At 37.1% G+C, this 14,535-nt stretch overlaps 1 protein-coding gene across 7 annotated transcripts in view; it reads left to right on the top strand.

Moving 5' to 3' along the window:
* Positions 1 to 14,535, top strand: part of GRM8 (glutamate metabotropic receptor 8) — a 736,117-nt gene that overhangs the window by 589,295 nt on the left and 132,287 nt on the right. For all 7 annotated transcript variants that reach the window (XM_077857194.1, XM_077857198.1, XM_077857196.1 and 4 more), the window contains exon 8: positions 4,188 to 4,324. In XM_077857194.1, the coding sequence (XP_077713320.1) occupies positions 4,188 to 4,324 (137 nt within the window). The remainder of the gene's footprint in view (positions 1 to 4,187; positions 4,325 to 14,535) is intronic.

The raw sequence follows: 14,535 nt of genomic DNA, 5'->3' as shown, positions 1-14,535 counted from the left end.
GTGTGGAGTCTGCTTGAGGTTCTCTCTCCCTCTGCCCGTCCCCTGCTCATGCTGTTTCTCTCAAATAAATAAATAAATAAATAAATCTTTACACTTTAAAGAACATCTTTAGATTTAGAGTTCCAGAAATACTGGGAAGATAGTACAGATATTTTTCATATTTCACCCCCACTCAATACACAGTTTCTCCAATTATTAACATTTTGAATTAGTTCAGTACATTTGTTACAATTAATAAACCAATAATGTCACATTGTTATTAATTAAAGCCCAGAGCTTACATTCATTTTTCCCCATTTTACAGTTAGATATGGGGTTTTAACTTAGTTTTGACTTGATTGAGTGAATGGACTGTTGTTAGCGGACTACTAAAAAGGGAAGACTACGAAGAACATATTTGGAAAAGAATCAAATGTCATATCTAGATGCATTAAGTTTAAGATGATTATCAAACAACCAAATGGAGGTACAAGTAGTTGGACAAGTCTGCATTCAGGGCTAGATGTATACATTTGAAACTCTTTGGTGGAGATATGAGGTTAAATTTCAAATTAAAACAGTATGAAGAGTTAGGGAAATAAGACAATAGAGAGCGTGTGGACAGCTCACTTAAAAAGTCGTTAGTAAAACAGGAGAGTGGATAAATGAGGCAATAGAGTCAGTAATGGGATTTGTTTGCTTGCCTTTTCTTTTTTTTTTTTTTAAGATGAGAGCTATTAGAACTCATATGTCAACTGAAGGGAATAATATGGACAGTCTAAAAATTGTTGATGTCCAAGGAGGAAAAGAGAACTGAGAACCTGGAGCAGCCCAGATGGGTCAGTGGTTTAGCCCCGCCTTGGGCCCAAGGATCCTGGAGACCTGGGATAGAGTCCCACATCGTGCTCCCTGCATGGAGCCTACTTCTCCGTCTGCCTGCGTCTCTCTCTCTCTCTCTCTCTCTCTCTCTCTCATAAATAAATAAATAAATAAAATCTTAAAAAAAAAAGAAAAAAAGAACCTGAAGGTGCCTGGGAAGTGAGTGAGGGCATGGGGGTCCTTGCACCAGGGGAGGAGTATGCCTGAACCCGGAAGGATGAGTGTGGATGTGCGCCTCATCAGGAGGGAAGAGATTAATATGAGTGCACATGTAGGGAGCTTGCAGGGCTTGTGGTGGAGAGATGAGGGAGGTTTGTCTCTTGCTGCTTTTTCTCAGTGAGAAAGGATGAGACAAGCTGAAGTGATGGGGGGTTGGCAGGAAGGTATTGGATATGTGAGGCCTGAAATAGTCATCCAGAGCAGGGAGGTAGACTAGTTGGGAAAGTGTGGAAGATTCCAGAGCAATGTTGAACACACCCCTGAAATCGGAGGTCATGAATTTAAAGTAAGACCAGACAGAATGTTGGGACAGATGAACTGAGTGAGGAGCCTAATGTGCAGAATGTAGGGAGGCACCCACTCTCCCAGTCATGCCTGAGTTACCTCACCTGCCTCAGTCTAGGCCTGGCCCTTCCAGATATTAAAGTTTTAGGATTATCTCAAACAACATTCAGCTGCTTGAATATAGGCAAAGGAGATATACAATTGAGTTCAAACACGGATTGTGATCTGGCAGAGAAATAAAGTTGGTTGGAAGAAGAGCATAGAACCAGTGCAAGAACAGGAAGGTAAACAAACTATCATGTAGGTGAAGTATAAAGACCAACTGAGGGCAATGAATTAGTCAGTAGATTTAGGGGATCATAGAATTGTTGCAGTGAGGGTGGAGGGTGGTAATCAGAGAGTAAAATATGGGAGATGATGTAGTTCCTGAAAAGGACAGCTTTTTGAGTGTGATCATGGTGGGTGGTGAGATGCATGAGAGGGATGATAATGGGAAGTGAGGAAGTCAGCCAACACAGAGACCAGGATGTTGAGTCATTCAGGTGGATGATGAGGCCACCAGGAATGATAACAGGAATGGGGATGGAGAATACAGTCAGAAGCTCAAGTCTCCAGTGAACAAAGGCTAACTGATACATGTACCAGTAATCTGACTGATCCCTAAATAATTAAACTATAATATTCTAATCCAAAGATAAAGTTCCATTTATTGATTGTAATAAATATTTGATAAAATAAATTGGATAAGGAAAAGGTGAGCATGAATAATTGAGATTCTATTGAAAGTTGCTATTTCCTGTGGCATTTTGGTCAATGACTTAAGTCCTATATATTCATTCTTTTAAGGGTGCCAAAGTTTGCTAAATCAAATGATTTCATTTTTAGCTTTCTCATTTTTTTCCTGCTTGCCCAATAGTGCAGGTCATTATGAGAAAGAAAATGGATACAATTTTGTAGCAAGAGGGAAGAAGGAAAGTAATAAACATGACAATAAACAGAGTGGCTTACACTTATAATATTTATAATATTTTCTCATAAAGGCAAATGAATTATTCTTGTGTTGCTTTTTGCATTGTGGAAATAAGATAATGTAGATCATGGGAGCAGAAGTGTAGGCAAGGGAACAGATAATAACAACGATGGCTTCCATTTATTGCACACCTATCATGTGCCAGCCATGCATTAAGTGCTTTACCTACATCATCTCATGTAACCCTTGGAATAGCCCAGGAAGGTTGCAGATATTATGCATGCTTGACAGTTGAGAAAACAGATTTAGTGAGGGTGACTTGCCCAGATCATGCAGGTAATTGGCAGAGCCAGAAATCAAACTCAGTCCCTGAATCTTGGCCAAGCCCATGCTCTTCCCCAGAACAATGTTCAACAGAGCCAAACATTTGCAAATAAAACCTTCATTGGATATATCATTTTTTTCCTACAAAAACATGTTGAAGTGCTCAATATGCTTAGTGATAAAAATACAGCTTTTTCCAACAGATTTCTTATTGAACAGAAAATATTCAAGGAGGTATATAGACTCTGAGAGCAGTACCTAACAAGTATAAGTTACCTCACAGCCCCACATTGTTTGTTTCCATTTCTCCACTAGTGCTCATCAATTAAAAAGCTTTTAAAAATTAATGTACTTCAAAATTTCTGAAATAACTAAATCTAAGAGATTGATTTATTTGTTTATATTTATATTCTTACCTGTGTTGTGAGTAGATCATAATCAAGCAATGGCTATATTGAGACATTTGTCACTTAAATTTTTTTCCGGACAAAAGGCCAACTCAATTACATTTTTCAGGGTTGGCCAGATTCATACAAAGGATATTTTAAATTTCTACTTGTAGAAATTCAGGGGACGGGGCCTGCAGAGAGAAGATGGGCACAACAGAAAGGGATTGATGTCAGGTGAATTTGTGGAGATAGCAAAGTCATCCAGCAAGACTAAGTGGGAGAACGGGGAGAAGCTAAGGGCTTTTGGAGAACAGAAAGGTCTCTTCCCTTAGCGGGGCCCCACAGAACAAGGAAGCATGGGAGTAGCCATCCCCTTGTACCTTTACAACCTGTCATTCTGGAACAGTTAATAAGAGGGCAAGTAAAAGTGAGCAGAAGCTATGAGGAGAAAAGAGAAAAGTTGAAAGTTTCTTAGAGAAATGAGAGTTCAGAAAATGCTACATTTCTTGCATCCTGCTGCCCCTCCCCAGTGACCTGGAGGAACTTTTATGATCTGAGCAGAGTTGGGACTTCTCAGTGATCACTGTCTCACCCCCTGGGAGGTTCCCAACAGTGGTCTACATTGTTGCACTCTCAGGCAGAGATGACAGAAGCAGGGGCTGAGAAGAGAGTTTGAATAGGGAACTGCTTCAGAGTGGAGTTCAAGTCCGATAAAGCAAAACTCAAGGGAATTTGGCTAGGATGTTCTCCCGCCAGATTTTGGTTGCTGTTTTTAGTTCTTATTATGCTTCAAGACATTTACACTCATCTCTATTGACTGTCACTCTCTGTAGCCAGAATGGAATATTCAGCCTATCAGCTTCTATTTATTTAACTGTTATGTACATTGCCTAACTTGGATACTCACCATTTACTTTTTAATGTGCATAATAAAGCATGTCTTCTTCCTATATGTATGTCTGGATTTCTTTTCTTGTAGAAGCTATTATGCTATCGAGAATGACCTTGTATGGATTGCAATCTTCATATCTCTTACTACACGCAATATATTTTTATCTATATCTATTCTTTCTTAGAGAAAAATAAGCTCAGTGGGCTACCGTACTAAAACTTTATTAACATTGTTTTCTAAACATTTATAGGTAGTGCTGGGACACCTGTCACTTTTAATGAAAATGGAGATGCTCCTGGACGTTATGATATCTTTCAGTATCAAATAACCAACAAAAGTGCAGAATATAAAATCATCGGGCACTGGACCAATCAGCTTCATCTAAAAGTAAGTATCAATATAAATTTACCTTAATGTATGTAGTTCTCAAGAAGGGACGCTTTATTTTTATGTTTATAAAACAAGATTTTTTAGAATTGTCTTGTAGTTTTAGAAAATATATAATTTTATTCCTTCTTCAACTTTAAAATGTTATGGAAAATCTTAAATATCTATAAAGAAATCTATCTGGAGGGGTTTAATGAAAGACCTCATTTCCTTTTAAGTGACTGTACTCTATTTAGGGAAATTTTGTCCTTTTCTGAAAGACTCATTGGCTAAGTGTTGGTACACTCTGTGTGTATACATGTGTGTGTGTTGTGGAGGAGGAATGACAGAGTGTGCCATGAATGACTAATTTAAGCTTAAAAATAAGCATATCTCACCTTTGCCATATCCTAAGTTGAGATCTTATGATTGATGAAAGTGAATTATGCTTTATATTACATTAACTCTTTGAATCACAATACCAGAGACGGTTAATATACCCAAAAGTGATGTTCAGATCATTTAACAGCCTTTCAGGCTGCCTGCTGTCCCCACACACGTGGGGTGTCAACAAGGCCCAAGACCCTCAGATTTTGCAGTTCCTAGAAGTGGCCATGTCAAGAAAACTTGGAAAGCCTAGCCTCAGTGGAGTCCCAGGCCCTGGGGGTGATGCCAAAGGTGTCTGGGCATTTGCTTGCCCTGGTGTCACCAACACAGAGGGCTTTGTCTCCTCCTACCAGGTCTTATGAGGACCTGGTGGGGGTGGCATGCAGGATGGCTGCAGGGTGGAGGAGCTTCATCAAATGTGTCTGGCTGGCAGCAGCCCTCTAGAGAGGCTCTCTTAGGAAAAGTGTGGAGACATTGCAGAGAGCTATGTGGTACTGGCACCCACCAATGGTAAGGGGCTCTGGAGCAGGAAGCTGATCCTGAACTTGAGGGATAAGAGAGGCCCAGAAAGGGAACAGGGTATAAGGGTGGTTGGCACAGCATCTGCTTATCCCTAAATAAGGAATTATTTCACCTTTTCATAACCTGTGGCGGGGTATCAGTGCACACTGGCTTCTTCCAGTATAGAGAAATAAGGAGTGTGCCGTAGAGTCTTAGCTAAGGATTGGAGTTCATTCATGAACACATCTTCGACAACAGTAAAATAGGACTATTTATAGGAAGTGAAGGGCCAAGGAATCAATCACTCACTGTAATAGCAGTGTTTCCTCTGTAAGCAGGAAGGTGCTTTTAAATGCTTCAAATAAACTAGAAACATATTCATCTACTGTTGTATGATTCTAATGTGTATTTCATTCTTTTCTATAATTTAAGTATTTCTCCTCTTCTTTTTTTTTTTTTTTAAATTTATTTATGATAGTCATCAGAGAGAGAGAGAGGCAGAGACACAGGCAGAGGGAGAAGCAGGCTCCATGCACCGGGAGCCCGATGTGGGATTCGATCCCGGGTCTCCAGGATCGCGCCCTGGGCCAAAGGCAGGCGCCAAACCGCTGCGCCACCCAGGGTTCCCTCCTCTTCTTGATTTTCAAAGCCATCACAACTCTATGAGAATTGAGTTTATTTCCTAAATGAATAGTCAAGTTCATTTCCTAGCCATACATTATCCTAGCCAGTAGGTAAAAGCTCACGACGACATACAGAAGGGTGGAGATCATTCTTGTCTGTGTGTGTATAACACATGCACATGTGCTTTCTTGTGTTTGAACCCACTCAAAAGACATAGGTTTGGTATTTTTAATACATTTTCACTTTCTGTATCTCCAAATATAGTAGTATGCTTATGCAGCACCAACCACCAAAATTTTTAAAAAGGAAGCAGTTGATGAGAAATAATAAAACTGGGATATTGATGATCTACTGTCTCTGAAATGACTTCCTGATAATTATCACACTTCTGCATTCAATAATGCACAAAGACAGCTTGTATTTCCAACTACTATTGTGCTTTATAAGATTACATATCTACAGTTTACTACATGTAGCAGCCTGAGGAGATCTTCCTATTGTTCTGCAACATTTATCATAGCATTGCTTTGATAATTCTATAGGTTATTAATGCCAATCTGAAAATCAATAGATTTTTGGCAAAAGCCTTTTTGAAAGTGGACCTATGTGAAATAAAATAATTAGATGTGGCAAAGAAAATTTGATAAGGGTTAAAATAGGGAAGCTACTTTTTATCTGATGTTTATGAATGCCGAACTGCTAATTATGTTCTTATTATTAGGGATGATAACAAAGTTCATGGTTAAAAAAACATGTGCACTAATATATAAGATATATATCTTATATATAATATATAATATCTTATATATATATAATATATATAAGATACCTAAAATATTTATACATGCAAGTACACATATCTCTGTATGTGCATGATATATTTATTATAGAACTCCGTATTGAATCTCAGGTTGCTCTTTTATGTACATTTAACAGTGCATGAAAGTTTTATGTTTATTATTGTGTTATTGTTCATAAAATATATTAAAACAATTTGTAAGAATTATTTCTCATGCATGTAATGACCATTTATAACTAAATAGCAGTGCCAGCTTTACTGAAACAGAGAGAATGTATCTCTCAGCAGAAAAGTAAGTGAATTAGGCTGGGGGGAGAGATTATACGTCAAGGATTGACTTCTGAAGTTCAGCAGGACAAATTGTTTCTCCTTGGATCAGTGACCTGTTTTAAGGTGACCTGTTTGAAGGAGTACAGAGTACTTGGAAAGTGACCAATTTATTAAAGTTCTGTTTAGATAGTAGTCAAGGCACGGAACAAATGCTTTGCTTTGGTTCTATCATCTGGAAAATGGAAATATTAGTAGCACACATCTTATATGGTTGCAATAAGAATTAAATGAAAGAATACAATAAAGCATTTAGTCCAGGGCTTGGCACACGTGAAATCCATCAATATTACCTATAATTAATCCAGTATCTCATGATTCTATGTGGCCAGTGGGAGATCTAATAATCACTGTAGTGAGTAGAGCACTGCTTATTGAAGAGGCACTTGGATTTGCTTTAGAAAGTTCTGAGGGGTCTTCATTAAAATGCTATTTGTCTCCATTGTCTACTATTTTTGCCCATCTTTAATACTTTAGCCAATCCATCTACACTTAAAAAGTATCCTTTATGTAAGATAAATACAAACGTCCTTTTTGTGTGGTAGCATATGGCTAGCTATTGTGGCTAGGGAGTTATTTTTTTAATGGATTGGATAAATTCATTCTGTTCTTTTTTTTTCTAAAGATTTTATTTATTCATTCATGAAAGACACAGAGAGAAAGAGGCAGAGACACTGGCAGAGGGAGAGGCAGGCTCCTTGAGGGGAGCCTGATGTGGGACTCAATCCCAGGACCCCGGGATCATGCCCTGAGCCAAAGGCAGAAGCTCAACCACTGAGCCACCCAGAGGTCCCTCCGTGCTAAGTTTTGAGACAAGACTGAGTATGTGGTTCTCAGGGCACTCACAGACTAGCAGGATAGAGCCACACTCAACCAACAGTGCTAGTACTACAGGTACCAGGCACCCTGAGCAAGGTGTGTGCGCGGCTTTGCTGCAGCTGCCTAGAAACAGGTTCCTAATCTGGCTGCTGATGAGGGTTGTGCTGAGGGACAGGGGAGGATACTCTCCCCCATGTACTCCGTCTCTTCTTAACCTATTAAACCAGATTTCACAACAGATTTTACACTCTCCATGGTAAGCATTTATCATATCAGTCTGTTACTGGATTGAATTCTGCATATTTTCAAAAAGCCAGTTTTTCTGGCTGAACTCAACTATAGGACAATTTTGTACACAGAGAGTATACGACTAAGCATATATGAGTGTGACAAATTTGCCCTGAATATACTTTAGTGGAGTAAAAGAATTTTTAAAACGAGGAAGTCTTTTTTTCTTTTTTTCCTGGAAAATTATGAGGTGTTTTATTTCCTCAAAAGCATTGTCTTTAGTGTTCCCAATATTATTGTTTCTTTTTCTTTATTATGGAACTAACATATGTTCTTAATTTAGCGATTACCATCAGTTAGTATAATTGCTTAGTTTGATTTCGGTTTTCTATTCAGTCATCGCAGTCCATGCATGAAGGGTGTATTGTCTACCTTAGAGTGAATCTGAACAATTAGGTCTTTCCGTTTTGTTAGGCTGAGTCTCTCAAGAGGGCCGGTGGTCCTTATTAGCTATTATAAAACATATTGTAACCTAGAAGTTCAGAGTAAACAGCCGAGCCTGAATTGCGAGAAGAACAGCCATATGCTGCTGTAAGTCCACAGGGAAGAGGTATATGGAGGTTACTGGATGTACGTAAAATAATGCAGGGCTCACTTTTTTTATACTTCCAACCAGAGCTATGTTTTTTTGGATTACAGTAGGAATGAGGCATATGGTTTTGCCTGTTTTATTGTTTTATTTTCTTCTCTTTTTATTCAAGTAAATAATTTTGAGATAAACTTAGTAAAGGACAGTGGCTTCATATGAGTATCTTAACCACAATTATTAGTGGCACAGTGTCCATTGCGTGATTTGGAGGCTTCATTGACCCTGATTCAATTTGAGTGGGTCACTCCTTAGTAGAGTAACTCTTGACTAGTTACTGAATCCTGAACCTCAGTTTTCTCATCTGTATAAATAGGCTTATTATAAAGACAGAACACATTAGAATATAATGGTCAAGAATGAGACCTCAAAGTCAGAAAGATATTTGAATTCCATCCATCCATTGATGAGTCTTATGGCCATAGGCATGTCATTTTATGTCTTAGTCTCAGATCTTTCATCTGCATGGAAACAGTCAGGACGACTTCATAGAATTCATGAGATAGTTAAAGGAAATCACATACACAAAGATCCTAGAACATTGCTTGCCACATATTCGGTGTTAAATGAAGATGGTAATGATAATTTGTTTCATTTTGTTTTGCCACTCTAACCAACCTATTACCGAGGACCTGTCATTTTAATCTAAAATTCCACATATGTAAAGTCTTTTCTGTCTTAATCTTGCTGTTTGGGGTGGGGATTAATCTTAAAAAGAGGTACATGTGCCATAATAACTTATCTGTGCCTATGCAGCACACCCAAAATGTTTATTTTGGTATTAAAAACTGGGCTACAGGCTTTGGGGACAACCAGAAACTTGGGCAAAATTTCTGGTGGAGTTTAACCCAATGAAATCTGTCTTTCCTATGTCCTTGTTATGTAGTATTTATAAAAAGATATTTTCATTGAATATATATATTTATATATACATATTTTTTTTTCCTGTAGATGGTCAGTCAGATATATACTGTACTGGGGGTTCCTCAGCTTGCTTCAAATGCAGAAAGTGAGAATTCCTCAGTGCCCTCATTTGCCTCATGGGATTGCTGTTTTGGCCAAACATCAAAAACTTTTAACCAAATCCACAAGACTCATTAATAGCATAGAGAAGCAGATTTTCTATAATGAAAGCTATTGAAATAGTCTTGAAGTAAGGATGGATTGAATGAAGTTGGAACAGTGTTTGAGGAGAGACTTGACCTTTTATTTGTTTGGATTCTTAGAAGTCATGCATTCTCTCTCTGCCTTGATTTCCCCATTTGCCAAGTTGCCTACATTTGGAAATGCTCTTTCTTATCATGGTCAGTACTTATGAAAGATAGTTCACCCTGTGAGGCAAGCATCTATAAGCTCTCCCTTCCCCACAAACCATGAGCATGAAGTCAATTCTCTGATATTTTACTACATTCTGACAGAACTTGATATGCCACTGTAGTTCCTGCCTTTATAATCAATTCTGAAAAAGACTATTCTGCTTCCTTTCCTTATAACAAGATGACTAATTGTGAAAAATATATTTTGGTTTATTAGGTGTAAATTTATTTTTTTTTAAAAAAGGTCATTTTCGGGTCAGTAGATCTATCTCTGTATATGAGAAAATAAGCATTTAGTAAATTCATGTTCTTGACATGTTGAGCAAATGTCAAGGTGATTAAATTTTAACTATGTTCTTGCTAGCTCAGGGTAGGTGCTTGATAAGTATTTGTTGAATGTCATGAATAATATGCTGATATTTTCTAAATACTAATTAAACATGGAACAATGATCCAGGATTATTGATTAGGAAGTGGACTTGCGCACAGATTATTTATTCAGTGACTTCTCTCTGCTGAACTGAATGCTAAACTGTTGAGGAGTACAAAGTTCAATAATATAAACTTCCAAATATCAAATAATTTTCAATTTAGGGTGCCTGAGTGGCTCAGTTGGTTAAGCATCTGCTTTTGGCTCAGGTCATGATTCTTGGGCCTGGGATCAAGCCCCATGTCCTGCTCCCTGCTTAGTGGGGAGCCTGCTTCCCCCTTTCCCTCTGCCCCTACCACCCCTCAATTTGTGTGCTCTCATAAATAAATAAATAAATAAATAAATAAATAAATAAATAAAATCTTAAAAAAAGTTTTGCAATTCATTAAAGGCAATTATATACTTGAATAACTACAATAAAAGTATAATTAAGTACAGATTAAAGAACAAACTATGAACTCAGAAGATGTAATGATTACTTCCAACTAGGGGGACTGAATAAAATTTCTTGATAGATGAGATTCAAATTGAATCTTCAGTTATTTCAGTGGCCAGAAATGGTTGCAAGAGTGTATAGACCATGGAAAAAGCATCCATCCATCCATCCATTTCAGAATAAAATGCCTCCAATGCACCATTGCCGTGCAGGGTGCTGTAATGATATGGAGGTAGGTATTTCAGATTTAGTCCCAGGGGTCATATCTGAACTAGTAGCACTAAGCAGGAGGAGAATCCAAAGATACGTCTCTTTCATGAGTCTACAATGCATCCATCCATGTTCCTTTATTCTCGTCTATTTTAAACACACATCCTTATTAGCAAAGTAGGATTAGTGTTCACAAAGAATCATATTCTCTCTTGGTCTGGAGACTGGGAACCGGAAACTGTTTTGATCCATCTGATTTGTGATATCCCCATGGAAACAAGCTGGAAAGACCCTAATATTAGGGTGGCCAGATGGGAGAAGCCTGACATTCAGAAGGCCCCTACCATTCATTCTCAGAGATGCATTGATTATTTAGGGCAAAGAATCTATTCTACTTGTCTGTAAATCTTTAACAATTAGCACAATATGAGTTTCACTAAATATTCACTGAATAAATTAATGAACTAAAAAATAAAAGTACTGTTATCGTCTCAAGGCAATTAAAGTGAGCTGACCCTAAAATACTAATCTGGAGATAAAGTATAACCTAGGAGCACATGGGGTAAAAGTAGAGCTTGGAGCCATAACAGTAATCAAGGATGAACAGGGATGTAAAAGCCAGTATGGAGAATCTAGTTCAGGATCCATCTAATCAAGCCATATAAAAAACCAATGGAAAACTCAGTTACACACAGGAACAAGGAGAGTATATGTATGAGACCCACATAAGATTCTTTAGGATTTAACTGTTACTATTACCACTGGCTTTTATTTGCAGAACTTCCTGTACCCTGTGGGACCTCTGAGTTGCTTACTGGTTTCTGATGCTTACCTTGAAGGAGCAATACCCATTGCTGCCTGTCTGACAGATTATCTCTGCCTTATCTGTTCATCTACTTGATTTGAGCTTTGTTCCATGAGACATTTAAAAGGATTTAATCAGATTCATTTATCATAGCAGGATAAACAAACAAACCAGTAAATTAGGAGGAAAGAATAAAGAGAGTTAACAAATTTTAGTTAGTAGTCAAGTTTGATTTCCTCATTAGCAATTACAACCAATAGATTCATCTAGGCTGTTCAGCTGAGTAAGAATCATGCTGATATTTTAAGAACATACAAAATTATGCCATATAAAAATAAAGTGCCTCCAATGTGCCATTGATGTGATATTTTAAGAAATACAAATTTATGCCATATAAAATATGGCTTAATATCATTAAGAATTGAGATGCTGGATTCAGTTATCTCAATCTCATTGAAGGCAGATTCCCAGAATAATCTAATAGTATCCAAGGAATCTAGTAGCATATCAGGGAAAATATAAGTAGAGCATTACAAAGTCTGTTACTATTGATGAAAAAAATTCATCACAAGGGCTTGATTAGTTATTTTAATAAGTAATTGTGACAGTGACAGAGCAAGGGAAATGAAAGCTAAAAAAATGATAGAGGTCAAATTAGAAAAGGCAAATCAAAGAATAAATTGCAACTCAAAAAGGACATAACATAAAATACAAAGTGCCTCTTTATATCAACACCAAAGAAGGGCAAAGAAAGATGGTGATTCTAGACTTTTATGGGGATAATAAGGTAATAAAAAATTATAAGTGATATTTTAATCCTTATTCTAACCTTGGGAGGAGTAAAGTAAGTACAATTTTAACATGATAAGTAGAATAGGAAAGGTTAAAATAAGGTTATAAACATAAAATGATAATGTAAAATAGAGATATAACTGGTAAAAAAAAAAAGGTCATTTTCTTATAGTAGATTTACTAAAATATATGTGAACCCTGTATGCCAGGGTACTTTTAAAAAGCTCAATGGATAGATCAGTGTTATTTAAAATCTTCAGCATACTAGAGAATTACAAGTGAAAACTGCAAAGTATTATATAAGAATAAAATATGTCACCCCCAGCTATAGAGATCAATTGCTGGTAAGGGCATGAAACTAAAAAGGATAAAGTTACCATGTCTATTGACTGAATCAGAAGTTTAACATGACATCTTTCCTCAAAAGTCCCACTATTTAAGGAAGATAAATAGAGCCAGAAGCTGGATCCTCCCCAAAGTCCCTATTGCATTTTGCTAAGGTTATGGATCCTTATCTCCAATGAAGTTCTAGAAATGTGCAGTAGTATATATCTCCAGGGGGTTAAGCATAAATCCACAAATAAATGACAGAGGGATATAGCAAGGACACTTAAAAATACTAAATTTGACCGTTACTTGTTTGCTTGTGTTTGTTCTAAAATAATTTTTAATTAAATTTACTTTGAGATAATTGCAGATTCACATGCAGTTATAACAAATAATAGAGATCTCATGTCCTCTTTGCCCAATTATATTGAAAACTATAGAGTGATATCACAGCCAGGACATTGACATTTTTTTTTGACAGTGACATTTATACAGTCCACCAATTTTGTTCAAATCTCCCCAATTTTACTTGTACTCATGTGATGTATGTGTGTGTGTACGAGTGTGTTTAGTTCTGTGCAATCTGACCAATCTGTGTTGGTCCATGCTTCTACCACTATAGTCAAAATACAGAACATTTCCATCACCACAAGGATTCCCATGTTGCCCTTCTATTGCCAGATCCACATCCTTCCCATATGCCTCTCCCAGTATCTGTCAACAGCTAATGCATTCTCTATTTCTACAAATTTGTCATTTCAAGAATGTTGTGTAAATGGAATCATACGGTACATAATCCTTTGAGTTTAGCTTTTTTCACTCAACATAATTCCTTCAAAATTTATCCAAGTTGTGTGCTCCTTTTAGTTGCTAAGTATTATTCCATGGTATATATGTGCTAAGTTTGTTTAACCATTCACCCTTTGAAGGACACCAGCAAAATAATATGTATAAACCCACTATGACGTTTGTTGAGTTTTATGTAAAGAGAAACAGGAAAGACTGTGATGTCTTATCTCAGAACCAAACTAATTCATTTTTATCGGACAGTCTTAGAGTTACAGTTAACCTTTAAAATAGAATGCTTTTGGAAAATAAGAAAGAGAACATTATTGCTGTAGTACCTTAAACTTAAAACTGGCATAGTGACACCTTGGATGTGGTGTACTTACTACAATTGCAGCAGATACACCTAAGAAGAAAAAGTTCTTATTTAAAAGTAGTACTACCTAGGTCTAGCTCCTTTGAACATCATAGTCTCTGAAAATAGACCTGTATTCTTTCTTCTTGTGCTTCTTTTTTACATTCCTTCTATCAATACTATACTAAAGTTGCTGCCTGTGGTATTAAAATGAAACTCTTACTGAGTTTCCAAGACTTCCTCAAAGTTGCCCCTGCTCTGTTTCTTAAGTTGTTCTAACACACCAGTAGGCTTTGCTGTATTAGTCCTCTTTGACTGCTTTATAGCTGTCAGATCCGTTGGTATATGCATCTTTTCTGCATTCAGACCATGGTTCTAGATTCCAAAAATCAGACATGACTTTTAGATTAAACCACTGTATGATCTTCGAGACTACTGATTGAA

The sequence above is a fragment of the Canis aureus genome, chromosome 18 (genome assembly GCF_053574225.1).
Source record: "Canis aureus isolate CA01 chromosome 18, VMU_Caureus_v.1.0, whole genome shotgun sequence".
Classification (NCBI taxonomy): domain Eukaryota; kingdom Metazoa; phylum Chordata; class Mammalia; order Carnivora; family Canidae; genus Canis; species Canis aureus.
The sequence above is the reverse complement of the archived record's forward strand: the minus strand, read 5'-3'. Positions and strand labels throughout refer to the sequence as shown.